Source organism: Juglans microcarpa x Juglans regia, chromosome 7S, assembly GCF_004785595.1.
Source record: "Juglans microcarpa x Juglans regia isolate MS1-56 chromosome 7S, Jm3101_v1.0, whole genome shotgun sequence".
Taxonomy (NCBI): domain Eukaryota; kingdom Viridiplantae; phylum Streptophyta; class Magnoliopsida; order Fagales; family Juglandaceae; genus Juglans; species Juglans microcarpa x Juglans regia.
Window position 1 is genome coordinate 5,216,682 of NC_054607.1, and position 27,857 is coordinate 5,244,538.

Genomic DNA, 27,857 nt, shown 5'->3' on the forward strand with positions numbered 1-27,857 from the left:
GAAACTCGCAGAGACAGGAATTGACTTGCAATGAGGCATCCCACTCAACCTAGACGTGAAACCCACCAGCACCAGTTTGGTCTCTACCCTACTTTAGTTATAAGTAATACAAACAACCTTAACCAACATCCTCTTAACAGCAATCTCTCCCTCTGACAACAATTCGTCATCCCAACAAAGCTTGCTTTGAGGCATCCCACCTCACCTCACAAAGATATCGAAGGCAACAAAAACCACCACCCTGATCCGTTCCTTCGACTCTACTCCACCTTCAAGTCATTAGAGATGAAAGTGAAAGCATTAGCTGCCTTCAGATCCAAGCTTCTAAACCCATGCAAAAAATTCCTTCAAATCTTCAAAATTAGACTCAGAAAACCAATCTTAGTAAGAGCTCTTCGAGTTCATGTTCGTCGTACCAAGGCTGAAAGAAGTCCTCTAAAAAATCGAATAACTGCAGTACTAGCATGCTACCGCTCAATTTGGAAGTTGAAACAGATGGACAGAGTAAGGGAGCTTTCAAGCGTATCTAGAGGAGGAGGGCATGATGGAAAGCTCTTTCCTTCACCCATTACGCCAACTTATGCGAGGGCTACTGGGGCTGGCAAAAAGGAAGCTTCGGTTGATGAAGACGTGGAAGATGCATGCAGAAGTTTTGAGAACTACTTGATAGAGATGATTGTTGAAGAAGGAAAAGTGAGGGACTTGATGGATGTGGAGGAGCTTCTCAATTGCTGGAAGAATCTACAGAGCCCAGTTTTCATTGATTTGGTTTTTAGATTCTATGGAGAACTATGCAAGGACTTGTTTTCCACTAAGGATTATGAAGCATAGTCCATAGTGATTCTGCAATTAGAATCCCACTCCCCCACCCCACCACCCACCCCCCCCCCCCCCCCCCCCCCCCCAGCCTGCATATTTTCTGATAAGTTGTATTTTTGTAAATCAGTGAATATAATTAAAAAATAATTGACGACCTATTCACAAGATGGTGATCAGTAAGACACAACAAGCCATTGTTCCATGCTGAATTAATAGTTCACAGAGCCATACCGACAGATAAACAGACTAAATCAACGAAAGGAGCCATACTTCCAAGTTGAATTGAGTTGTTCGGTAGGTTCCGATAAATTAATCACATTTGATGGCTTCAACTAGCAGATAAAAAAATGAAAAATAATGGCATCATTAAGATGATATCTATCTACAATTCAGAAAGTAACCAACATTACTCAATAAACTTTGAAGTACAAACTTTGAGATTGTATGTAAAATTGCACCATATGCTACAAGATACAGTTTCAAAAACTCCAATAACAGCTTTCGACTACCTTAAGCGAAATACCAGCATTTTGAAATAAGAGCTCACTAGGTTCTGGAATGTTAAAAATTTGTCCAAGCACCTCCATCCAGCATTTACCATGTGATTATCTCAGATCTGAAAGATACACCCGAGACCTCATGAATGACTCTCCAATTTTAAAACCAGGCATGACCATAAGCTCAACTCTGGGAATAACTTGTTCTTGATCAGCCACAGTAGCACCTTCCAAATCCTCAACAGATTCCATATAAACATCTGAGAATTTGCTTCCTCTGTCAACGGTAAATATTTTTGCCTGAGGATCTATTGAGGCTGCAATGCCTTGTAAAACCCAGACCCACTTTGCCATCTTTGCAAATATATGGTAGAACAGTGTTCTGGGATGCTTGCCACTCAACAAAAATGCCCTGTGATCAAGATTGCCAAAGAATGACACTTCCAGCATTGGATGAACAACCAATAGATACTTTTTTCTGCAGAATTCAGCAAAATCTGAATTCGGATATTCTGTAAGAGTGTCAATTGGATCGTCAAACCTCATAACAGCATCTATATCATAGGATTTAAATGAAATCCCAAAAAACATTATCCTCGCTATGTAGGCTTCAAATGCATACTTCTTGTGGGACCTTTTGGAATAAACAACTGCATCTTCAATCGATTTCGCTGCCAGATCTAGATCCCAACCTGAAGCTTTCATCAAGCTAATTAAAGGCTTTGAAAAATCATGGATGGACTTAGAAGAGGCTTTGAAAGCATCTTCCAGAGTTATGCTCAAAACCCTTGCATTCTTCTTCTCCATACTTATTTGACTCATCTTCTCTACCAGTCCCACATTTGCCACCTCCAACTCCTGAAGCTCTTGTTTCAAGCGAAGAATCTCAACGTCTTTAACATTGACTTGGGACTTCAAGTCTTCCAACAGCCTCTCACTAGATTCAATTTCCACTTGCAAGTGACTGCATGCAGAGGAATCAAGCTTAGCTTTGTTTGTGACTTTCTTCTCCTTGTATGCATGCTTAATCTTGCAAAGCACTTCAAGCTGAGCCACAACAAGTTCATCAGCAGCCATAATTTTTTCTGGTTTATAGGGAATATGGGCCTCCTGAAGCTGAACATAAGCCAATTTCAGCGCTGAAACTCTATCAAATAACTTCATAATCTCCCCGTCAGCACAGACATTACTTCTTCCCAAAACTTCAACTGGCTGAGGATGAACCTTCTCTCCATAACATTCTGTCTCCTCAGTTGCATCGCTGCTATCCTCACCCAATGAGGAAGTAATGTTATTTGGGTTGTGGTAATTGTGATGGTGGTGGTTTTTCTGGTTAGCATTTTCAGAGGAGATGACACCAATGGATCTCAATTTACAAACTTTTGCAAATTTGGACACAATTTCGGATATGTTTGAGGATGGTTTAGAGGGTCTTGTGGCGGCATGTTCCATTACTTAAAGATCAAATACCCTTAAGTTGATAAAGACCTAATTGGATGGGCTTCCAACTTCCAGGAGCAAATTTAAAACTAATATACTATGAAAGCGGGGTACAAAATGTTAATAGCAACACAAATTGCCCCAAGAAGAAGCGGGATTCCCGGTAATGTGCCTTAAACCCTGTAGTAGTGGCAGGGAACAGACCATATAAAACAAAATTAAATAATTACAATTGGGTTTTAGTTAGCTCCCATTAATAATTAAGACTAAACTACTACAGAGAATAGAGACTGCAAAACTAGTAATTGAAGGGCTTGCCTTCAGGCGTAAACTCTCCTAGATGATTACCAAATAACAGGCTGTCCATGATCAACCTTCAGCGTCAAGAGGCTCTGGCATCAAGATTCAAAAACAGAAGCACCTAAAACCCAGAGCCTTTCTTTTTTTTTTTTGGGGGGGGGGGGGGGGGGGGGGGGGGGGGGGGGGGTGTACTATGTACTATGGAACAAATTAAAGAAGCTCACGCCTTTGTACAAACACAATGTAACAAAAGTGGACGGCATTGACGAACGATCAAAGATATTTAGCAGCAAATGGCTTTAACATCAAGGTTTAGTACAGGAACAAGAAGGCACCTAAGTTTCTACCATGAAACAGTGAGCATGAGCTTCTTACCCGAAATACAATGTCGGGGTTGAGCGCAAACACAAGAAATGGAGAGAAAAGACATGAGTTTCACAAACCCCAGAGAGAGAGACAGCGACAGCGAGTGAACCTCGGAGTTTCGGATCCACCACACTGCCAGCTAAACCACATACATTATGCAGTTGTAGAGCAGAACAGAGAGCATTTACTAACGTAGCGACGACGTTTCAGCTTCAGCAGGTTGTAACGTGCATCCTTCAACGCCAAAGTATTGAAAGTTTGGGATTGGGATTTGGGACTTGGCTCAAAGTGTAGTCGTTTTTTCAGTGCTGAACCCAAGTTGGCATTTTGTGTTTGAAACACTTGCTCTCTCTCTCTCCCTCTGATCGAAGAGAGCGACAGAGTGGAGACAGTACTTGTTGTGTTTTCTAGGTGGGGGGACTTAGGACTTCGGGACTTGGTGTGTGAAAACGTGAGGCTGAAAATATACTATTTTTCCACCATTCTGAATCTCCTCTGATCAACTTTCTTTTTTGAGAGAGAGAGAGAGAGAGAGAGAGAGAGAGAGATGGGTGCTCTGAATTTGAACCCGAAGTTCGAAAACTGATTTTCGAATTATTTCTCGATGTTATAACTTATAAATAACAAATGTGCACGTAAATTACCAAAATTATAAATTGTTGAAAAAATCTCTGGATTTATCAAAATAATTTTTGCCATTTCTTGAAAAGTCATATATTTATTTAAATCTTTTCATCCACTGTCTAACATATATCAATAGATGTCATGTAGTAGTTTTCGTATGATCACATGTCACATGTGGGAGGGATTCCCTTCCCTCAAAGTCTTACGTCACCGTTATTTTATTGGCTTTAGTCATGGAATATTAATTCGGATTATTTTCATATTTTCATTATTTTTTAGTTATATTTTTATGCATTGGATTCGTTATTATTTTTTAATTATTTTAGTTCTATGTAGATTTTTATATATATATATATTTTTTTTGGCTGAGATAAGAGTTTTTTACTGACGTGGCGAGCCTCAAATTCTCTCTTGGGATTAGGGCGACGCTAGGTTTTTTTCCATGGCTCTCAACATCATTCTGCTAGGTCAGACGGCAGGATTGGCCTCTACGGATCAGAGTTTAGCAGAAGCCGCTGACTCACATGTGATAGTCATCTGGTGCTTCGAATTGACGTATTTTTTCGAATATTGTAGTGAATATGACGCAACATTTACCTGAGGTAGATCTTCCATTGCGAGAACCGAGATTCTGTGATGGAGAAATTTTTTTTGCTATTCTCGAAGGCAGAGATTGAGCAGGCGGCTGAACCTTTTCGGTTCTCGATTGTTTTGAAATTTTCACGGCGCAAACCCTCATTGGATCATGTGCGAGGTTTTATTAAGAATCGTTGGGGGTTGCGAACCATGTCGATTGTGGGTCAACTTAATAGCCCAAGGGTCGTGTTGATCAGTGCTATGGCTGGAGAGAACGTAGAGATAGAGGGTGTGTCGTATAGAGTATTTCTTTGGACCCCTGAATTCAATGAAGAAGAATCGCTTATGGTGCCTGTTTGGATTTCTTTGCCTGGGTCACCTCCGAATTATTTTCATGCCTCTATATTGAAGAGTATAGGTGGGGGTTTTGGGCTATTTCTTAAGCGTGATAATACAACGGTGTGTGTAACAAGACTGGAGGCAGAGCGTATATGTGTGGAGATGGACATCTCGAAACCATCGAGACATTCGTTTTGGCTTGGCACCCTGGGATCGGAGTTGAGCCATTTTCAGAAGGTTATTTATGAGACAATTCCTCCTTTTTATACGTTTTGTCGTAAATAGGGTCATATGGAGTAGCAGTGTGGTAAAAGGAATCATAATGTGAAGGCAGGTTCAAAAGTGGAGAAGATTGAGGAGGGGAAGAAAGAGGTTCCGAAGCAAGTGTGGAAGGTGGATGATGTGAAAGATAAGGCTGAGAAATCTCATGAATTGATGAAGAATCAGGAGGTGGATAACTCTTTGCAAAGGGATATAATTTTGGCTAAGATCCAAAATCGGAAGCATAAATTAGAGACTATTAATAAGGAAGTGATGTTTGTGGCGGAAAATGAGGATTTTTTGAATTAGAGTCAGTTTGATCTTGTGCAGGAAGAGAAGGGTTGTGCAAACTCCTAAGTTCAGCCGGTGGTTTTGGTGAAGAGAGTGGAAAGCAGCAGTGGGAAGGGAGAGGAGTTTTTAGTAGAGTCGAGTGACTCATCTCATGGGTTGGGCAGTTGGTTTGATCAAACAGGGTTTGTGTCTAGTGGTGAATGTCTTGATCAACAAGGCATGGCTATGGATGAATTTTCAGAAGAAGGTATTTCGCCAAAAAGTTCCCTAAAGGCTATTGATGAGACTTTAAAATTTGAGCTTTTTCACATGGTTGATAGAGGGCTGAGTAAAGGTGTTGGTGTAGATGCAGCAGAGTTTTTCTCTTGCAGGTCGATGTCGGATGGAAAGCCAGAAAAAGATGTAGAGGAATTTGCAGCAAAAGGTTTTGAGTCTGATTTGGAATTAAATATCCAATTGAATTGTCTTCGTGGTATGAATGAGAAAAAATCTGTAGTGATCCTGAAGAGGATGACTCTGTCCCAAAAAATAATTTAAAATTATGTTAAACGTACTTACGTGGAATATTAGGGAGATTGTTTCGTTGAAAAGTAGACTTTGGCGCATTTTGAATAAAGACCTTCCTTCGGTTGTAGCTATTCTTGAACCTTTTCTTATTGCGAATAAATGTAGGCGGTGGGTAAGGTGGATGAACTTGCCAAATTTCTATAATAATGCGGTGGTTGGAGGTAAGATTTGGTTGTTTTGGGAGGAAGGTTTGGTTTTTGATTTGGTGTCGACCTCGGATCAAGCATTAACTGGATGGTTTTACAGGGACGACGCATGGCTTTTAGCATCATTTGTGTATGCTAGCTATTTCCAAAGAAAACAGGTTGAACTTTGGTCTTATTTGAGCAATATAGATGCAGGAAGTTGGCCCTGGTTTGTTGGGGCGATTTTAACATTATTCGGAGTGATGATGAGAAAGTGAGTGGCATTTTCAGGGCATCTCATGCTAAAGCAAATTTTAATTCGGCTATTTGGACAAGGTTTTGGTGAATGCGGAGCTCATGAATTTATTTGAGGGTGGCCGTGTTGAATACCTTCCAAGGACTATGTCGAATCATTACCTGATGCTTGTATCGTTGTTGCGTGAGAGGAGATGTAGTGCTAGGCCTTTCTATTTTCAAAGGATGTGGGGTTCACATGAGTCTTTTCTGCTAGTGGTGAATGAATGTTGGAGCCAATCGGTCGAGGGTTGTTCTATGGTGCAGGTGAGTAAAATGTTAAGTTATTAAAAAAAGCTTTACAAAAATGGAATGTGGAGGTTTTTGGTACAGTTGAAGTGAGGATTAAGGAGATTGAGAAATGTTTATTGGAGCTTGAATAGGAGGTGAGTGTAGATTACTTAAAGGAAAGGGAGGTTGCTCTTTTGTTATGCAAGCAAGACCATTTGCAGTGGCTTCAAAAAGAGGAAATTCTGGGGTGTCAAAAGTCGCGTATCAAGTGGCTTTCAAAAGGTGACTCTAACATGACTTTTTTCCATGTCACTTTGCGAGTTAAAAAGAAGAATAAGGTCATTGATCAGATCAATATTCCTAATGGGCAAGCCTTGGAGTTAGCGGATGATGTACATGCTGGAGTTGTTGACCACATCCAGTGTGGATTTTGATGAGGATGCTTTGGATTTGCTCAAGCCGTTGATTTCAGAGCAGGAAAATAGCCTCTTTTGTGCGCCACCATCGTTGGAGGAAGTACGGGCTCTGTTGTGGTCCATACCACAAGAAAGTAGTCCGAGCCCAAACGGTTATACAGCCAGTTTTTTCATGATTGCTTGGAAGATTGTGAATCAGAATTTGTTGGCCATGGCGAGAGAGTTTTTTTAAGGTAAACTGTTATCGACGTTTTTTGGTACAACGAATATTGTCATGATTCCAATGGTAGATGTGCCAGATGGTTTTGCACAGTTTTAGCCTATTAGTTTGTATTCGGTGGTTTATAAAATTATGGCAAAGGTAATAGTTTTTTGTTTGGCACTGATATTGGAAAATTTTATATCTTTGGAGCAAGCAGCTTTTATCTGTGGTCGTAGCATTTTTTTATAATATTGTGCTTGCTCAAGAGTTGGTACATGGGTTGAATCGGAAGTCGAGGGGGGGGGATGTCATGATCAAAATTGATATGGCTAAAACTTACGATCAGGTAAATTGGAGATTTTTTATGGAGGTTTTGAGGAGATTGGGATTTTCAAATGAATGGAGAAATATTATTTATAATTCGATTTCTTCTCTGGTTTATTCGATTATGTTAAATGGGAGTTTGAAAGGTTTTTTCCATCTTTCCTGTGGTCTTCGTTAGGGAGATCCTTCGTTGTCATATCTCTTTATTCTAACGGATGAGGTTTTATCTCGGATGCTTAAAAAATTTTCAAGAAGGCAGTATTAAAGCTTTTAATCCAAAATGAGGTATTTTGATTAGCCACCTTTTATATGCAGATGATCTTCTGATTTTTTTCTAATAGTGGGAAGGAGTCCATTTGAAATCTCATGAGTATAATTTGGTCTTATGAAGGAATGTCGAGATAGCTTGTGAATGCACATAAATCTTCTATTTTTTTCTCTACTAATTTTCCGTATGCCAGGAAGTTTGAGGTGAAGAGGCTAATGGGTTTCGAGGAGGGAACGTGGCTTTGTACGTATTTGGGGGTGCCCTTGCTAGTGGGAAGAGTTACATTACACATGTTTGATCCATTGCTGGCCAAAATCCAAAAATAAACTTGTGGGTTGGAAGAGTGGGCTATTATCTTTTGGGGGAAAAATAGTTCTTATAAAACATGTTTTAAATAGCATGCCGATTCATTTCTTGTCAGTGATGAATTTGCCAAAAGGGATCATCAAAGGTATCAACTTGATTTTTTTCGAGTTTTCTTTGGGGTTCTAGCATGGACAGAAAGAGGAAGAAGTGGCTCTGGCAAAAAAGGTACCAAAGAAAATGTCTTTCTTGTGTTGGTGAGCTCGTTGTCTTGTAATTCTTGTTGATGAGGGGGTTTGACTTGTTGGTGTTCAAATGGCCTCAAAGTGTAACTGTTGTGATGTTTCTCAAATAGAGACCTTAGATCATGTTTTGTGTGATGGGATAGGGGTGAGGAAAGTATAGGATTATTTTGAAGGAATGTTGGGGGTGCAATTATCCCAGGTTCGATGTTGGAAAGGGATTATAAATTATTGGTGGCTGCGTGCATCTTCCTCTTCTCAAGTTGGCTGACTTCGTGGTGTGCTTTCCATTATTATTTCTTTGGCACTTTGGTGAGTGTGATGTGCAACTTGGATGGAAGATGTGCCGTATGATTGGAGGGGCATAGTTCGCTGAGTTAAAAATTTTATTGTACAAATTTCTAATACAATGAGGTTGTTTAAGAAGTTGGGTTCAAGAGAAAGAGGATTCTAAGAGAATTAAATTGTCCCATTGTGTCGGTTGTTTCTAAGCTGCCGAGGTTGTTGCATGGTCACGACCTGCTATTGGTTTGTGTAAATTGAACATTGATGGTGGTTCTTGTGGGAATCCGGGTGCGTCGGGTGGAGGAGCTGTCATTTGGGATGAAAATGGAAATGTTGTGGCGGGTTTTGCACATTCTTATGGACATAGAGTGTCGTGCTTTTCCAGAGGGATGCTGTGTCATCAACTTGGATTGATGAATGTTTTAGTGAAATATGATTTGAATGTAGTGGTGAGGTGGTTTATGTCAGGGACTTGTAATTACTAGTATTTGTGGAATTTTTGGGAAGAAGCTATCGGCCTCATTACTTCTCTCAACACTCAAGTGTGTCATATTTTTAGAAAGACTAATATGATTACTGATTTTCTGGTTAGAGAAGGGGTTAATGGTTGGGTTATGGATTTTTTAGGAAATGTTTTTGGACTAGGGAGATTTTGTGGGTTGTCCGCATGGAAAAATGGGGTATCCCTTGTATTTTTCAGTAGTCTTTTTATTTGTGGTAGAGTTGCTACCCACATAGTGCAGAGCAGAGGGGACCATTCCCTGCACCCCGCCCCCTGCCCTGGTGTCGGAGGAGGGGAAAAAATCCCATCTGCCCCACCCCCCACCTAGATCAACACATTGGGCCTAAAAAAAATATATTTAAATTATAAATTTAAATTTATAAATATAAAAATAACTTAAACTCATTAAAGTTATATTTGGATTGTCTTGGCCTCTCATGCCCACTTTTATATAAGAAGTCAAAGTAATACAATAGTCATACTTAAGTAATGAGAGGGGTGTTGAAGAAGAAAATGGTGCACGTGTTTGAGTGAGGGGAGAAGTAGGCGTGTTATGTATGGTAGAGGGAGCAGGGACGGCATCGTTTAAAGGAAGAGGAAAAGATAAGTGGGTGAAATATGGTGGTTTGGGCTATTAGGAGGTTTATAGAGACGATGGGCTTTAAAGGGAAAAAGTGCTTCATCGACGATGACATGCCGAGATAAGAAAATTTTTTATGCAGAAGGGTCCAAGCACTTAAAGCCTCTGTGCATATTATTGTAGCCCAGAAAAATGCAAAGTTTGGATCTAAGTCTAGTTTATGAGAATTAAAAGGATGTAGATAAGGGAAACATGCACACCCAAAGATCTTTAAATGAGATAAATTCGGTGGTTTACCATAAAGTTTTTCAAAAGATGACATACCAAAGGGTGCAGTTGGTAGCCAATTAATGAGATAAGTAGTAATAAAAAAATCATCATCCCAAAAATCATGTGAGAGTGAGCTATGAGAGAGAAGAGAAAAACCTGTTTCGACAATATGACAATGTTTTCTTTCAACGAAGCTATTTTGCTCCGACGTGAAGGCAAGTTACACAATGTTGAATACCAATATTTTCAAAAAATTTGTGATGAGAGCGATATTCACCGCCCCAATCTGTTTGAACGGATTTTATTTTGCAATTGAATGTCCGTTCAACAAGTTTTTGAAAGGAACAAAAAACTTGATAGACATATGATTTTTTTTTTTTTACTATTATTGGAAAAAGCCAAGTATACTTGCTAAAATGATCCACAAATGAAACGTAAAATTTATTCTCACTTGTAGACATAACAAGGGAGGGTCCCCACACATTCGAAAATATAAGTTCAAGAGGATGTTGAGATTTAGACATAGAATAAAAAAAAAAAAAAAGGAAGCTGATGGCTCTTTCCTTGTTGACAAGATGGGCAAATCTCTGGTATTTTATAAGATGAAACTGGTAAAGAAAATTTAGAAATAACATGTTGCACAATCTTATGGGATGGATGTCTTAATCGAGAGTGCCAGACTTCAATTGGAACACGTTGGCTGAGATACGTTTGTGGTGTGATGGAAGAGGTCACGTTGGATGGAAAGTGGTAGAGCCCGTCCTTACTCTTGCCGTGTAGAAGAATTGTCTCCAACAAGAGGCATGAAATTCAAGATAGACATTGTTATCTTTAGCAAATTGGGTAACGGAAACAAGGTTTTTCTTAATTTGAGGCACATGTAAGAGATGAGATAATTCAAAAGACTAATGGGGAGAAGAGAGTTTGCAAGAACCAATATTCTTTATTGTTAAACCTGCCCCGTCACCAACTTGAATGTGTTCGCTTCCAGTATAAAGCTCAGAATGGAGATTCAAGTTGTGAAAGTCATGAGTTAGATGGTTGGTAGACCCTGTGTCGGGTTACCAGTTGCCATCAACTGTTGAATGTTACCCAGTTAAATATGCTACCATGGTTGGGGGATTGCCTTGGTAGGCTTAGTCGAAGTGGTGGTAGCATTGGATCACAGTGTGGCCATGTTTCCCACACACTTGGCAGAGAGGATGTGATGATGGGGAGCCAAAGGAAGAGCAAGATGAGGAGTGAGGGCCACCCCTTGATCGTTTGCGACGCCCACAACCCCTAGAAGAACCATTGCTAGGAGCAAATTATTGATGTGAACCACACTGTTGATAAGAGGATTTTCATCCTTGATATCGGGAACCTTCATTCCGAGTAGCCATATTAGCTGAGCCAATAGAAGTTTTAAGTGCAGAGTGGTGTTGTTCTAGGCAAAGTTCAAAGTTCAATAGATGACTAAAGAGGTCTTCTATGGACATTGCATCAAGGTGAATGGTGATAGCCGTTACTATGGCATCATATGTGGAGTTGAGGTCATTGAGTACATACGACTGAAACTCATTTCACTAAAGAGGTTTTCCGATGGCAGTGAGTGTGTCTAAGAAAGGCGTCATCTTTTGGAAATAGTCGGACATGGATTGACTACCCTTTTTATGTAAGATTGTCTCGTTTGCATGGCTCTTGCTTGTAAGTGAGAGGAGAACATTTTCTCCAAAACCAACCATACTTCTCTAGAGGTGGTGATACCCACCATTTGCACCAATATACCTTCAGACAACGAGGACACCAGCGTGCTCAAAACAATTTGGTCTTGGTCATACCAAGAAGCATATTTGGGATTGGGGATTTCTTTGGGTTCAGTTTCTAAAGAGTCAACTTCAGAATTAAGCATATATGTATGAGGGGAAATGGTGGTGCCATCTACATAACCATACAGTCGCTGTCCACAAAGGTAAGGGACAACTTGGGCAGAACATAGCAGGTAATTGTCTTTGGTCAATTTGATAGTGACAAAGATCTGCATATTAATGGGTGTGAAGACAGAAGAAGTCGCTGAAGCCATAAAAAAAAAAAAAAACAGTGGTCACTATAGCTCTTGATACCATGTAAAGATTAACACAAAGTTGAAAAATGTTCTACACCCATAGTCATGCAGAGTTCTTGCTTTATATAAATAAAGGATACAACACTCTACTGTAGGAACTAAAGCTGTAAAGATATGAACAAAATCAAAGTTGTACAAAAATATGGACAAAGATCACTGCATAACATGCTCCTCAGATGACGGGTCAAAGTTCCATAAATAGCCAAGCTATCCCTTAGAATCAACCTTGTTGTTTGCCTCTGATATGGTCTGATGACTTGTTTGGAAAGTTTTCTTGATAGTTCTTAGTCTTGGATGTTGAGTTTAGATGAGATGATTTAAATTTTTTATGAATAGTAGTGAGTTGAGATGGTAGAATGAGTTTTGTGAGACTCATCTAAGATATTGAGTTTAGAAGTGTTTGAATATTGAGATGAGTTCAGATTTATTTATGAGAAGTTGAAAAAGGTTATGGATCTCGCGTGTAAAAAAGTGTTGAGTTGAAAAATATTATAGGTCCCACGTATAAAGAAGAGTTAAGTTGAGTTTAGTCATTTGAGAGTTGTGTGTTTGAATGTTGAACTTAGTTTAAAATTAGACTGAATTAAATTGATCTCAATTCAGTTCAAGTTACAAATGGGCTCTTAATATATGAATTTTACATCTTTATATATTTTCGAGTTATAAAAAGTTGTTTGAAACGAAAAATAAAAAATAAAATGTTACGTACATTTTTTTCATTCAATTTAAAATGAGGATTGTGCAACAACGTCTGGGCTTTCACTTGTGGACTCTAACCTCTCTTGAGTTTGATCAGATCCAAGTACAAAAAAAGATCGAGGAAGCACATGACCTAAGAAAAGAGGAAAAAAAAAAATGTTAATTTCAAATCATTGGTGCTCTTGGGATTATGACTGCAATTCCCCCAAATGAGACCAAAACCACTATTGGGTGGAAGAGCATCCAAGGAGAAGCGACCAACACGTGACTTGAAACTGAAGTGGCTAGACACTTGAAATTTGAGGGATGGGCATGAATAAAATAGCCAACTGCCAAAATAATAGAACAATCTTATTTTTTCCTAGTTATTATTTTCCGTCCTGATTGTTGATCTGACATTTTAAAAAATAATTATATATCTACCGCTTAAATAGATAGTCGCTCAAAATGTGTTAGGTTAATAGATATATATGAAAAGAGTAATTGTAGGTATAAGTTTTAAATAGATAAGTCTCGCACAAATTCTTTGTAAAAAAGTGGATTCCACTAAAAAAGAAAAGGTTTTTTTTACATTTTTTCATGGTATAATCTACTTTTTTGCAAAGAGACTGCGGATGTGTTACATTAATAGATATATCTGAAAATGATAATTTTAGGTACAAGTTTTAAATAGATAAGTCTCGCACAGATCTTTTATAAAAAATGGATTCTATTAAAAAAAAAAGGTTCTTTTAAATTTTTTCATAGTAGAATCTACTTTTTTACAAATTTTTACAAAAAGATTGAGGATAATTTATAATTTGAGACTTGTACAAATCATTACTTATACAAGCGCAAGAAGATATAAGCTGAATAGGGTTATCAAAATCAAATAAAGAGAGAGAGAGAGTGGAGAGAGGGGGACCCTATTCACTAGGCATTAACACAGAGAAGTTCTACACAGCTACACAAAGAGAAGTTCCCCCACTATCTACTAGTATGATTCAATTCCACATAGCTATAGCATATAGACATCTTTTGCAAACTATGCTGCCACCAAGGAACATGACAATACACCATAAGCCCTGTGCCCGCAGATTCTGTCTTGTTTGTTACTTGCTGGTCTTGGATTATGTTAGAATTAAGTTCATCTGCTCTAATAAGAGCTATACAAGCATTTTGCACCCTTGTGATTTAGATTCTTCTTTCCTCAAAGATATCCCATTACCATGGCCTGCAAAAATTTTCCAAATTCCCAACTTTGTTACTGAACTATTTTAGATAAAATTCAACACATGTCCCATCTCTCAAAACCAGAAAAACATATCAGACTGACAGCTTTATGCAAAGTTGAATAATTGAGAGAAGATGCCCGTCAGGGAGGACAGTTACTCACAGATGTCAGCCTCACATGTCCCGTAACCTCTGTCCACCCCAAAGCTTTTGGTGGGGGCAACGGTCAATTTTGATATCCCAAGCACACAAGGTTTTAGGGAACTTAACCATATATGGGAGACAAGGGGCACCCCCCTTGCTGTTGATAGAAATGGAAAGAAAAAGGCATCAGAGGCGTCCAAGATGAGAACAAGTTGTACATGAGACTTCATTTTCTCCGAGTCTACACCGGCAAATGCTGCACGCTTGCAACAATTCATTCATCCGTTTGTGTTGAGCACAAAGGGCAAGAAAGTTAAACGTGCACTGTGATGGCTTTTTTAATTGTTCTGTTTTCTAAGCTCTTAGCACAAGAATCCCATCTTCCAAACATGTCCCAATCCAATATTATTATTGCTCAGATTTCAATGTCACACATAAATGGAGTTTTCTTTGGTCACATACAAGAAATAGGATCCTTGTCCCACTTACACTGGTTTAGATTGTTGTATTTGCCTCCTTGTTGATAAATTTACTTTTTTTTCCAAATAGTATTTTTGCAAGTTAGGGAGGAGGATATATATGCACGCTGCTTAGCCAGCTCCCACAGACCCCTTCATTGCACCAACAGGTAATGCTGGGTCTATTAGGGAGGAGGATAATGGATATATATATATACACACGCTGCTGGTATGATATGATTTGATTTATAAGAAAATAATTTTAAAATTTTCTTACAAATCAATTTATAACATATCATAGATACGGATGATATCTCATTTCTACTTACATGCAACTAGAATAACTCATATACACTTGTAATATGATATCACAATAGTTATCTTGAATTTGAATCCCTAACTCATATTTAATGCAAATTTCAATTACATAATTCAGTACCCACTTACTTTTGAGATGGTAATTTAACTAGAACATGATTAAATGATCGATGATTCCAATATGATCTAGCTTGAGTTTTGCTACAAGATTGTGATATTGAAGAGGATCATCAAGCAATTAGCATGTGAAAGGCACGATCGTTGTCTTCAACAACAAAATCCAATTGTTATGAAGGGCACGTACCCCAGAGTCTCCAACAATGAGGACAAGACATGCTAAGTTAGAGAATAAAATGGTGGGAAGGGAATTTCTACTGTCTGTAGGAACAAATGGAAAACTAGTTAGTGTGGAAAAACAGGGTGTAATCTTCAGTCAGTCATGTGGTTGTGCAGTTAACAGTAAAACATGTCAAACCCTGATGATCAGTACAGTGAGTACTATTTTCTTCCACGGTTTGTGTTTGGAATATTTGTCCACACCCTTTGGCCTCTGGAATCCGAGGAGGATATGATGCCGCCAATGGCGGAGGAATCACTGAAATGTTCCGTCGTTTTTGTGTCACAGCTAGCCCACAGTGGGCGGAGGTAAGTGGGATGCTTCTCACTTTACACTACTTCGATTTGAAGTTTATGCGTTTCTTCTATCTCTCCTAATGATCACGATGACCACAACACATGCAAGGTACGATGGTGCAGATTCTGGCCGTATGCATACTTTTTTTCTTTCCCAAAAACCCAATGGAGACAATCAAGAGTTATCATGACATTCATTTAAATTCTTAACATAGAGATTTACATATATAATTATATTCATGGTATTTGAAGAGTTTCTGTGGGGGTAGTGAAGTGATATGAAATTATTCTATTACTATTTAATATTTTATTATTATTATTTATTTATTTTTCATTATTTTTGATTACTATTCACATTTTATCACTACTTTTTTATCATTTTTAACTATTATTTACAAATAATTTAAGATCATCTCACTATCCTAATGTAATCTTAGAGTTTATGACCAAAATCTAGATCTTAGAGTGAGTCAAATATATAAAATATTTAGATCATTAGAGTGAGTCAAAATTTAGATCATATATGATTTACAGTATGTTTGCATACTCATAATTTTGTGAATATTAGTGAAATAATTTCAGTAGAGACATTTTATTAAATTTTAAAAAATGAGAGAGAAAAAATTAAATAAAAATTTTATTTTAATATTATTTTTGTTGTGAAGTTCATAGAAATTGTATTGAGTTTTGTGTTTTGTTTTAATGTTTGTAAAAATTATATTAATTTTTGTGAGTAAATAATTATAACAGAGGGTTTAATAATTTGTGCACTTCTACATCCCTTAAAAAAAAAAAAAAAAAAGTGATCCTTACTTTCTACTCCATTATATCAACTAGAATACCAATACATCTAGGGGCGGAGCAATAGAGGAAAACTCTGATCTCGGAAGATTAAAAAACAAATGGTTATTGAGTTTTTTTCACCCATTTTCCTCCAAAAAAGAATGGCCTTCCAAGATTATATAATTTCTGCTGCCTTAGCCTCTGATCATTACATTCATGTTGAGTTTATCTTAACTGTAAAAAATTGGGTTGCTAAATATAACACTAATGAAAATAAAACACATATAATCTGTTAGAAGACGTGAAAATTGAAGCAGAGAAAGTGAAGAACAGAGGAAGAGATAGTTAACAAAAAAGACAAGGCCGGAGAGGGAAGTACTGACTCAAGTGAGTGAGGTGCAAGGTGTGGCTGGCAGAGGTAGAGCTGGAGTTGGCGTTGTATTTCTGGGTTTGGGGATAGCTGAAAAACAGAGAAGAAAGCCTGCAACAGAATCCAGTACCTAAATATGGTAAAGCTGAAGTAACGAGGATCCTCATAGATTCACTATTTTTTTTTCCTTCCTTCTCTCTCTCTCTCTCTCTCTCTCTCTCTCTCAATAACACTTTCCCTGCCAAACTTATCTGAACTAGCCGTGCCATCAGCCCTTTTTCCACCTCCACCACAACCACTCCCCATTTGCTTATCCCAAAAAGTACACAGAGATCTAGAGAGAGAGAGAGAGAGAGAGAGGAGTTGGAAATATTGGTTGGGTGCTGTGATTTTAGTTGTCGGCTCGGGATGACGAGTTGCATGGAACGTGGGAAATCCAAAGTCCAAGATGATTTTTAGTCTATAGCTTGTATTCTGAAGTCCAACATCGATCAAAGAGAATCAAAACCAGGCAGACGCGCATATCATAAACCTGATCAACTTCTTCTTCTTCTTCGTCTTCTTATAGGGTTTCCTGATCAGTTCTGTACTCTTCTTGTTCATGGAGTGGAAGAGAAGTAGTCGACCGAGGCCCAGAAACAAACCCCCTATTTTCTACTGTATCTCCATCTTCTTCTTCTCATTTTGCGCACTGTTCAGCAGTATCGGCTCCAAACCTACATGTGAAGGTATGCCGAAATCCTTCATTTTCTCTTTTGGTTTCATCTTCTTTAATTCTCTGCTTTTCATGAAATCCCCACCTCTTTATTATTCTGATGAATCTGATTTGATTATATATTGAACTTAAATTCTCATTTTCACACGCAGCTAGCACGTGTCCCATGTCTGCTAAGGCCGATCAAATACTTCTTCAGGTGCGGTTCATTACATGATCTTGTACTAACACCTCTGCTTCTTAGATTGAAGAACATGGTTCATGAATTACCATTAATGTTTACTTGTCCTGTCAAAGTAGCACAGTCTTGTATAAAGCTGGAATTGACAATGTACACATCTTTTGTTTGTTTATTCCAACAAAGGAAAAGTAAAAACAGAGCCAGTACTACGATTCTTATTCTCTTTACTCACTCACTCAGTCTCACAACCCTATTCAAACAAGTTTGACATGTCTAGCATGCGCCAAAATAGGAGCAGAGCTAAGGCCTGCGAGAGGCTAAAACCGCTTCAGTCTGGGCCGGCTGCTCCTTGGAATCCTCCACCATAATTCAGTTGCTCTCAGAGGTAGGAGTGGTCCTTTAATTCACCGCGACCCAGTCCAGAGAGAAGTCATTGTCCTATTGGGCTCGGTTAATCTAAAGGTCACAAACGCGTCGTACAAATCGGACGTCCATTTAAGGAAAGCTTTTCGTAAATAGTATTGCTATTTGCAACGGATTGAATGTTGAGTTAAGTTGTGAATAATAATATTTTGGGAATGATGTTCTGTTAAAATTTTATGTTCAGTGCATTATAAAAAATATCATTTTTTTTTTCAAGGAAGAATAGGGTAAAATAAAATGGAATTGGTGGAGTGTACATTATTACCAGCTACGCACGTTAGCACTTATCAAGACAACACCCTGTCCTCTTTTGGTGTAGTCTTGGAAACTTGCGTCTGCTGCTCTGCTCTGTTCTCATGCTCTTTAAACGGAATCCCTGTCTTTTTCCTTTTTAAAATTAATGAGACAGGTATTCTCGTGAATGTGTTCTTGTGTGTGCACACCAACATGATCGGCACTAATTATGTATTTAACAGGAATCCCATAGGGAGAGAACAGAGGAGGAGAGCATGGTGTCACTAGCCTGGAGGACATCAACGAGCTTGGCAAGGAGGTTTTTGGGCGGGCCTGGATCATCGCCGCCACGATGCACGTTGAAGTGCGGCAAGTGCACGCCGTGCAAACCAATCCACGTGCCAGTGCCACCCGGAACACCGGTGACTGCCGAGTATTATCCCGAAGCTTGGAGGTGCAAATGTGGCAATAGGTTGTACATGCCATGAATTGATATGGCGTGCTTTCTTTTGTTTGCTTGCTTAATTGCATGCTTACAGTGGGAATTAGTGTTGGTAATGAGTTATTTTGAGAATATATGTTGTTGAGAATAGGGATATATATATATATATATATATATATATATATATAACTTCTAAAGTTGTGTAAACAATATTATATCAAGATCACAAGTACGAGATTTAATGTGTTAATCACTTCTTGTATCGTGGATTGTTAATTTGTGTTGGTCACATTTTGTGCCCATAAATCATAAGTTCCTCAACGCCAAGCCCTATTTGCCTCCTCATTACTAAAATATTGGCATTACTCCCTTGGCCTACTAGCACCTCCTCGACACCCGACGGTGGCGTGCAAGGAATTGAAATTTACCATTGATTTTTTAACACACATGACACACTACTGAAGTAGGTCTTATGACGATGAAAATGTACTATTTTTAAAAGGAAATCTGTATGCATCAGCCTACAGCCGCAGCACGAGTTTAAAAGGAAATCTGTATGCATCAGCCTACAGCCGCAGCACATGCACACTCATGTGCTGCGGTAAAAAAAATAAAAAATAAAAATAATGTAAAAAAATAAAAAATAAAAATAATGTAAAGTATACTGCGGGCTGTAGACTGATGTATAAGAAACTTCTTTTTAAAATATTATTTATAACTATAAAGATCGTACAATATGTGATATGTGTATGATTTGTTGTCACGATCATCTTAGTTATGAGTATATTTCTAATGTTGTTGGTTGAGTTTTAATATTTCTAATGTGATTTTGTTTTTCTTTTTAAAAGCTAAACTATAAACATCCCAAAATAAGCTAAACTACCCAACTACAATGTCAACATCAATAACATGTTGGTCAAGTGTTATTGGGCCCCGCTTGAAAAGAAAAGGCCCAACCTGGTTTTTTTGTATACAAATATTAGGCCAGACTTACCTGATGTTTGAGCCCAGAGAGATATAATTTCAATTATTAATAAATAAATAAATGAATGACAAAAATAAGTGACCACATGCATATTTTCTCGTACTAAAACTTTGGATTGAACTTTGATGTAACACTGCTCTTAAAATCATGAGGTCCCAATTTAGCTACTTTATCGTGAATTTAAAATTTGTGGGACAAAACCTTTGCTCTATCATTGTCAAAAAAATTAAAAAAGAAAATAATCTTAATTATATATAATATTATTGTTTGATTTGATGGGGATGCTTGATCATATATAATTCAAACTCCTTAATTCCTTTTGCAAAGTGAGTTGATTGGAACCAGACAAAAGTAACTTTGGCATGCGTTTTGCTTTTCAACCACAATAATTGTGAAATGGCTTTCTCAAGAAACAGACAAACAAGTTGAAGAAAAAGCAGCCTATGTCAAGCTAGCATTCAATTTATTATTATAATATTAAATGATATTTGGATGCGTAAATATTCCACTTTTTTTTTTAAAATAAATAAATAAATTTTAGATCTATATAAAAGAAAATTATTTTTTTAAAGATGAATTCTACTTTTTTTATTAAAAAAAAATAAAATATGTAATTTGTATACCCTAAAATTGTTTCTAATATTATTATATTATTTATAGTAAATTACTTATACGATATAATAATTTAATTTAGAAGATAAATTTTAAATTTTAAATTTTATAAATCAAATTTTACTATTTAAATTACGTGGATGATGTGTTCTACACACTAATTTTATAATAGAATAATAAATTTTATATAAGAGATCGTTAAAATATGAAATCATAGTTTTTTCTCCACCTGATCTATAATATATAATAAATTATCCACAAATACATGCAGACTTCATCGTTTATATATAATAAAAATCAAAAGATAATTAGGTTAAAGCATTTTCGATGCTATCCTATCCATAATTTGAAAATTTAGTGGGTCATAGCTAGGACACGTCATATCATGCATGAGCGTGATGAGCTCGATCTATAGATCCACATATATAGTGATTCTTTGGTGAATTCATTGTCTTTGATTTTGGATCAGGTGCATGCAGGACCATATAATTATCTCTTGGTGGGGAGCAAGTCCCGTGTACGTACCGCATGCATTTGCCTGTTCAATGGCTCACGTGAGGACGAAAGAGACAGAAACAGATACAGACTCGTGCAGCAAGATTTTCCATTCCCTGGCCAGGATATGAGCGCCGAGAGATTCTTGATTATATGGATATTGAGACTTTTCTGATTATTAAATAATAAATAAAATATTTGGTATATTTGGTAGTTTTTTAATATTTTTTTTAAGTACATTTATATATATATATATTTGATCATATATATTCATATAAAAGATTATAATTAAATTCAATACTTTACCGGTATGTGTTAATTATAATAAAATAATATAATATAAATATATTAATAGTTTAGTATACGTAAACATCATATTATTACTAATAAAAATAATTCATAAAATTGGAAAAATTGAACTAAAATGAGAAAAACTAAAAGTTTCGATTTCGATAATAAATCGATTCGGTATCGATTATTAAATTTTCAAAATCAGGATATATCGATTCGATTCTAAAAAAATTATAAAAAACCGGACTCAACTGGCCGGATTGGTTACACCTCAAACTACACGTACTTAAACTCGTGCATGGGGACCATGCAACTCATTGATTTTATTTTATTTTTCTTTCTTGTATATTGGAGGTTTTTGATATGGACTTGTAGTGAATTTCATCCATGAAAATAAAGATTAATTAGCAGCATATATTTTGAATGGTAGCCAAAAAAGGTGTAGTGAGCCGTAGGCCATTCTTGATCATAACCTTTGTTTTTTTTAGTTTCTAGGACCACATTCCTCGTGACACTCGTGGCCGGAGTCACTTACAACTGTTACAAATTTATGTGGAGCGTCTCTTTACCGTACGAATATTTTACTTCTTATATCTATATATATTTTATGTAAATTTCATATTTATTTATTTATTTTAAATAATTATACAACATTTATACACTTACAACTACAACTATTATTTCTTTTATATATATATATATATATGATGCATGCAGCATACAGCATACAGCTTAATTGCAATCATTCATATGGGTGCACCTACAATTTATTTTTTAATTATTTTATATTAAAAATAAGTTTTAATTTTACTAAACTATATATCTTCTATTTAGTATAGGACTAAAAGTAATTATAAAAATGTTATAAATTATATATCATTTTAGTTCTTGCCAACTCCAGCAATTAAAAGTATGTTAAGGGATCATTTACATGGAGTATGTCATAATTCTGTTAATAGTAGTGAAATAATTTGAGTTAAAATATTTTATTGGGTTTTAAAAATGATAGAGAAAAAATTTGAATAAAAATATTATAAAATTATAAAATTATTTGAAATATAGTTTTTTGTTTGAAAAAGTTATATTGATTTTGTGTTTTATTTTGAAATTTGTAAAATATGTACGTAATAATTAGATTAAAAAATTGAATATTTAAAATTGAGATATAACATATTTTATGTTTGAGTGATATATAAAAAAAAAAAAATTTGATAAAATTTTAAGAATTTCTCATCATATCTTTTTTAGCAAAAGTACGCTAAAACTGGCCTTTGAAATTCTTAACGTTAAGATCATTTTGATGGTAATAAGTACAGTTCTGAAATTAATTTCCACGACGTGATTAGCCTCATGGCTCATGCAATGTACGTTGAACAAGATCTGTTTTCTTCTACAGGCACCAGCTTCATTAATCAGATTACCAACGAAGAAATGGCATGCGCCCATCGTGCATGGTTAGCCTACGTAGAACCACGTACGGCACCGTTTCTCGCACTACTCAAGCAGTCAAACTGACTCGTGAATTCACAGCCTCTTGTCAACGTCATTTTTCCACTACTCTGAAGGCACGCTGATAGCATCACCACCGTTCAATTAATATGTTTTTATGATCAAACACGGGTAGTTTTTACAGTTTATTATTTTTCCCCCGTTTCGACTCTTGGTAAAGAGAGAGAACGTGTGTTTCGCCCCGGCCGTTTTCTTCTCAGGGTCTTTCTATTTATTCTTCCACCGTCAAACTCGCATTTCAACCTCCCTCCCTCCACCCCCCCCCCCCCCCCCCCCCCCCCCCCCTTAATTCTCTCTCTCTCTCTCTGTCTCTCTGTCTCTGAATATCCTAATCCCACAGTTATCCTTAGGTGTTTTGTCTTCTTGTTTTTTTTAATCACTCGCTCATGACCAAGAACGTTTCGTTTTGGTTTTTCATGTTATTCTGATCAGACTTTTTGAATTCTAGGCTCGATCTCTGGCCTGGCTATCATGCCAGAGACCGAAAATGTTCCCGAGAACAGCCAAAACGCCTTGTTTGGAAAATACGAGGTGGGTAAGCTCCTGGGATGCGGGGCATTCGCCAAGGTCTACCATGCGCGCGATGTCCAGACCGGACAGAGCGTCGCTGTCAAGGTCATCAGCAAGAAGAAGATATCCGCCCCCGGTACCGACTGCTTGATGTCCAACATCAAGCGTGAGATCTCCATCATGCGCAGGCTCGATCACCCCCATATCGTCAAGCTCATCGAGGTCCTTGCCACCAAGACCAAGATCTACTTCGTCATGGAGTTCGTCAAGGGCGGCGAGCTCTTCGCCAAGGTCGCCAAGGGCCGCTTCACCGAGGATCTCAGCCGCAGGTATTTCTGTCAGCTTATCTCCGCTGTAGGTTACTGCCACTCTCGCGGTGTCTTCCACCGTGACCTGAAGCCCGAAAACCTCCTCGTCGATGAGAACGGCAATCTGAAAGTCTCGGACTTTGGACTCAGCGCCATGAACGACCACATCCGACACGACGGGTTGTTGCACACTCTTTGCGGTACGCCGGCGTACGTGGCGCCTGAGATCCTAGAGAAGAAAGGCTACGACGGCGCGAGGGTGGACGTTTGGTCATGCGGCGTCGTGTTGTACGTGTTAAACGCCGGTTACTTACCTTTCAACGACTCGAACCTCATGGCCATGTACAAAAAGATTTACAATGGCGAGTATCGGTGCCCCAAGTGGTTTTCTCCCGATCTAAAACGATTCTTGTCTCGGCTTCTGGAGACGAACCCAGAGACGAGGATCACCGTCGACGAGATCCTGAAAGACCCCTGGTTCAAGAAGGGGAACTACAAGGAGTTGAATTTTTACGACAAAGAAGCTTATACGGACGTGAAAGAAGAGGAGCCCAAGGTTAAAGATTTGAACGCCTTCGACCTGATCATATCCTTCTCTCCCGGTTTGGACCTGTCGGGTTTGTTCGAGATCAGCTCGAGCAACCCAGTGGAAGATGGAGAGAGATTCTTATCGGCGGAGTCGCCGGAGAAGGTCTTGGCGAAAGTCGAGGAATTAGCTAAAGTGGGCGAGAACAACCTAAGGGTGAAGAGGAAGAAGGACTGGGGTGTGGAGCTGGAAGAACGGAACGGTAATTTCGCCATCGGGGTGAAGGTTTACCGGTTAACGGACGGGCTGGTAGTGGTGGAGGCTAAGAGTAGAGGTGGGGACGGTGGGTCCTTCAAAGACACGTGGAAAAACAAGCTTAGGCCTCAGCTAATCAGTGGCCTAACGGTTCAACCGGGAACTCAAAATTGAGTTTTTTTATTTTCTTATTATATATTTAATATTTATCATGTAAACAGAAACAAAAACGAAAAGAAAAAGAAAAAAAGAAAATCGTCGAAATCAATTAAGGTGGTGGTGTTAAACTTAGTTAACAACCCCATAATTCCAACGTAAGAAGAAAATTATTATGGACTTATATGGGGGTGTTTATGTAGATAAATATATTTTTAAAACTCTGGTGTTTCTGTATTTTCTTCATGTGTGTACATAAGGAGGAAAACAAATGAAATAGTTCTGTCTATCTTTATCATTCTGATTTAATCTTGTTAATTAAATTATAAAAAATGATGTTGGCAGGCAGAGGTGAGACTTGAGAGATTTCAAATCAATGATCTCTTATCATCAAGGCTGTGCAAAACTTCTGATAGCTCTAAAAATCGGAATTCGGAATCGAAGTTGTTCCGAGAGTTTTTGTCGGTATCGGAGTCAATATACGTCCGACATCCGAACTCCAACTCTGAGATTATACTTAATATATTTAATATTGTAACGTAACTACTAGGGAATTGAGTGGCCTAACGGTGCAAGCTTGGTTTTGCAGAGACTGTTCTGCAACATTTCTTTCTTTTTAAGAAACTCTTTAAATGACGCCATTTAACTTCTTATATATTCTTCTCTTCCTTTCGTTTTCTGATTTCTCTCAGTCGATTGCTTTCTCTCTTCTCTGTTTTGTTGGTTTTTTCCTCTAAGCTCTACCTTCCATGATTTAAATGGAGGCCAACCTGTTAGGAACTGGTTCTCATGCTACCATTCTTGCAAGACCCATTTGCCCCATGTTCCTCCGCGGAGTTTTTCTTTTAGGTTTCAAGGCTCGAGCTTGACGAAGAGAGGCATTCAAGCCGCACCAACTTCTGTTGGGTACCAAATTAGCAACCTTTTTGTTTATTATTAAAACAATAAAACCCATCTCGTGATTCTTAGGAATTCATTATTTCTCGGACTGGAAAATATATTTATCTTTCGATTTTTGCTTCTAATATTTCCTAGTCGGCTCTGACACTCCAATTTCAACTTCGATGGGAGTCGGAGCTCAACTTGGCCTCCCACTTTGGTTGAAGTTGGGCACTCCGTCACTCCGTCAGAGTCAGAGTCCAATCCTACTTGTTGTACGTTCTTTTCTAAATATATATTTTTGCATTATTGTCCAATATATATTAGAGAGTAGAATATGATTTTGCAAGTAGAATATTAGTTTTGATTAATAGTATAAGAAATATTACAGTCACAAACAGATTTCACTAAAGTAAACTCATAAATTTATATGACTTCCGTCAATAGATACGTTAAATCATCTATATTACAATAAACATAATCTTACAATTAATCCAATGTACCATATCAAATAACAAGAATTTATAAGTATACTTCTAAGGAATTCAAACATTTCTCTAATACTATTTAATGTTTTTTCTATTACAACATCAACCAATCAGTAGTAATTACAGCTGCAAACATAAATCGATCTGAGCAGACTAGTACTACACCGCGTATCAATCTCTCATGTAGATATCAGTTCTGTTTATAAGAAACTGATCAAGATCGATGACATATATATAAGTGTTATTATTGTCTTGTCATAAGATGTAACGTTATTAAAAAATAGTGTACATTTAGTGATAGAATGAAAGGATAAATTTTCTGAGCAAGAATGAGAAGGCCAGTTGTCTATTTTCCTAAATGTAGTAATTTTCTAAACAAACATCTAAGTCATGTCTATTTTTATTAAATAATATTGCTACATATCTTTTTTTTTTTTATAAAAATCATGGTACGTGCTGCTATAATCAGTGATACGTACAGTGCATTCACAATTATTAATATAGTAAATCGTATTTTAATTAGTAATATTCCAAGGTCATATATATATAGGATTTGCAAACCGAGATATCATGTCATGATATTTTCTCATTTTGAATACTTATAAACTCCTAATTAAATTCTTCTGTTCAGAATCTTCAGGGTGTTTATTTCCATATCTAGGCATGCATGCATGCATGACCATCCACTTACCAAAAAAAAATCTCTTTTAATTTTTTTTTTTTTTTTTTCTGTATCAGTAATACTAAATATAATTTTAGGAAGTAAGTGCATGTAGAGTCTGCGCGCACTACTCCCTTTGAAAAAAAAAAAATAGAGTCCATCTTTAAAAAATAATTTTTTTTTATGTAAATTTTAGATTTATTCAATTTATTTAAAGGTAAAGCGAGTTTGCATACTTTAAAACTATAGATATCATGTATAAGTTATGAGAAACCTATTTCATTCCCAGCATTTTTTTTTCCCGTTTTGATTAGTTTTCGATTTAGTGGGTTTGTTTGGATTTGAGAATCAAAAGATCAATCATGATGGCAAGCATTTGCTTCAATCAATTAATATTATTATATTTCTCATGATCCCAATTATGGCAAGCATTATATATAAAAAGCTGTGTCCAATATGACTACTGTGAGACCCACATTGTGAAGTAAATTTTTCATTCATTTATAAATGATCAATAATCTTAGGTCACGTCTGAGTCAGACACTGCGTAATATATAATAATTATATGCAATAACATACATAATATAAATTTAAAAAAAATCCTTTTTTTTCTAATAGAATAAATAAAAAAATATCGTGAAATATGACATCAGAAAATGCTATAAATAAGCTTATAATTATAACTATATTGGTCCAATAAGGTTTCTAGTACAACATTTTTTCTATTGTGAAATAATTTATATAGTTTTAAGATATATGAACGATGCGCACTCATTTTAAAAAAATATGGGTAAATTTATAAACCACATAAGAAAATATATTTTTAAATGGTGGACTAGCTCTTCACTTTTTTCCTGAAGAGATTGTGTGGAATTTGTACATTCTAAAACTATATATAAAATTATTTTATTAATATTCAATATCAATTTAATCATTATTCTTTCGATATCTCATGATATAGTTTCAAATGATGGATATATAGCTAAAAAATAATCAAAAGTTTTCAACTATTAGATGTCATATTAAAACAATAATAATAACAACAATAATAATAATAAAAGAAAAATAACATTATTCTTTCGTTGCTTACTATTGAAGTTAAATGGTCCTAATGTCTCTCACAAAAAAAAAGAAAGAAAAAAGATCGGGGCATGATGCATATCTATAAGAGTACAAAGAAGGTCTAAAATAATGTTGAAGGAGAAGGCCCAATCTATAGTATTAACTTAGGCCCACGAACGCACATTACTGCAACTTCTAAAGGCCGACCCGGATCCAAACACCCATATGTCAAGGGAAAATGCTACTTTGATTTCCAAATATGCCCATTAATATATTTGGGTA

General features: G+C 36.9%; 4 protein-coding genes across 4 annotated transcripts; 3 read left to right on the forward strand and 1 right to left on the reverse strand.

The window, feature by feature from the left end:
• Positions 1-862, forward strand: LOC121240454 (transcription repressor OFP17-like). The gene has a single exon (XM_041137919.1). It carries the CDS (start codon positions 286-288, stop codon positions 829-831), a length of 546 nt encoding a protein of 181 aa, XP_040993853.1. The 5' UTR covers positions 1-285; the 3' UTR covers positions 832-862.
• Positions 863-962: 100 nt separating this feature from the next.
• On the reverse strand, positions 963-3,984 carry LOC121240421 (protein GRAVITROPIC IN THE LIGHT 1-like). Its single transcript, XM_041137867.1, has 2 exons — positions 3,432-3,984; positions 963-2,936 (listed from the first exon to the last, which is right to left on the reverse strand). The coding sequence occupies exon 2, from the start codon at positions 2,766-2,768 to the stop codon at positions 1,425-1,427; it is 1,344 nt and encodes a 447-aa protein (XP_040993801.1). The 5' UTR covers positions 2,769-2,936; positions 3,432-3,984; the 3' UTR covers positions 963-1,424.
• Positions 3,985-16,567: 12,583 nt separating this feature from the next.
• Positions 16,568-19,080, forward strand: LOC121240465 (EPIDERMAL PATTERNING FACTOR-like protein 6). Its single transcript, XM_041137931.1, has 3 exons — positions 16,568-17,571; positions 17,711-17,757; positions 18,639-19,080. The coding sequence occupies exons 1-3, from the start codon at positions 17,445-17,447 to the stop codon at positions 18,882-18,884; spliced, it is 420 nt and encodes a 139-aa protein (XP_040993865.1). The 5' UTR covers positions 16,568-17,444; the 3' UTR covers positions 18,885-19,080.
• A 3,903-nt stretch (positions 19,081-22,983) lies between these two features.
• On the forward strand, positions 22,984-24,786 carry LOC121240422 (CBL-interacting serine/threonine-protein kinase 11-like). Its single transcript, XM_041137868.1, has one exon. The coding sequence runs from the start codon at positions 23,202-23,204 to the stop codon at positions 24,501-24,503; it is 1,302 nt and encodes a 433-aa protein (XP_040993802.1). The 5' UTR covers positions 22,984-23,201; the 3' UTR covers positions 24,504-24,786.
• The last annotated feature ends 3,071 nt before the right edge of the window (positions 24,787-27,857 follow it).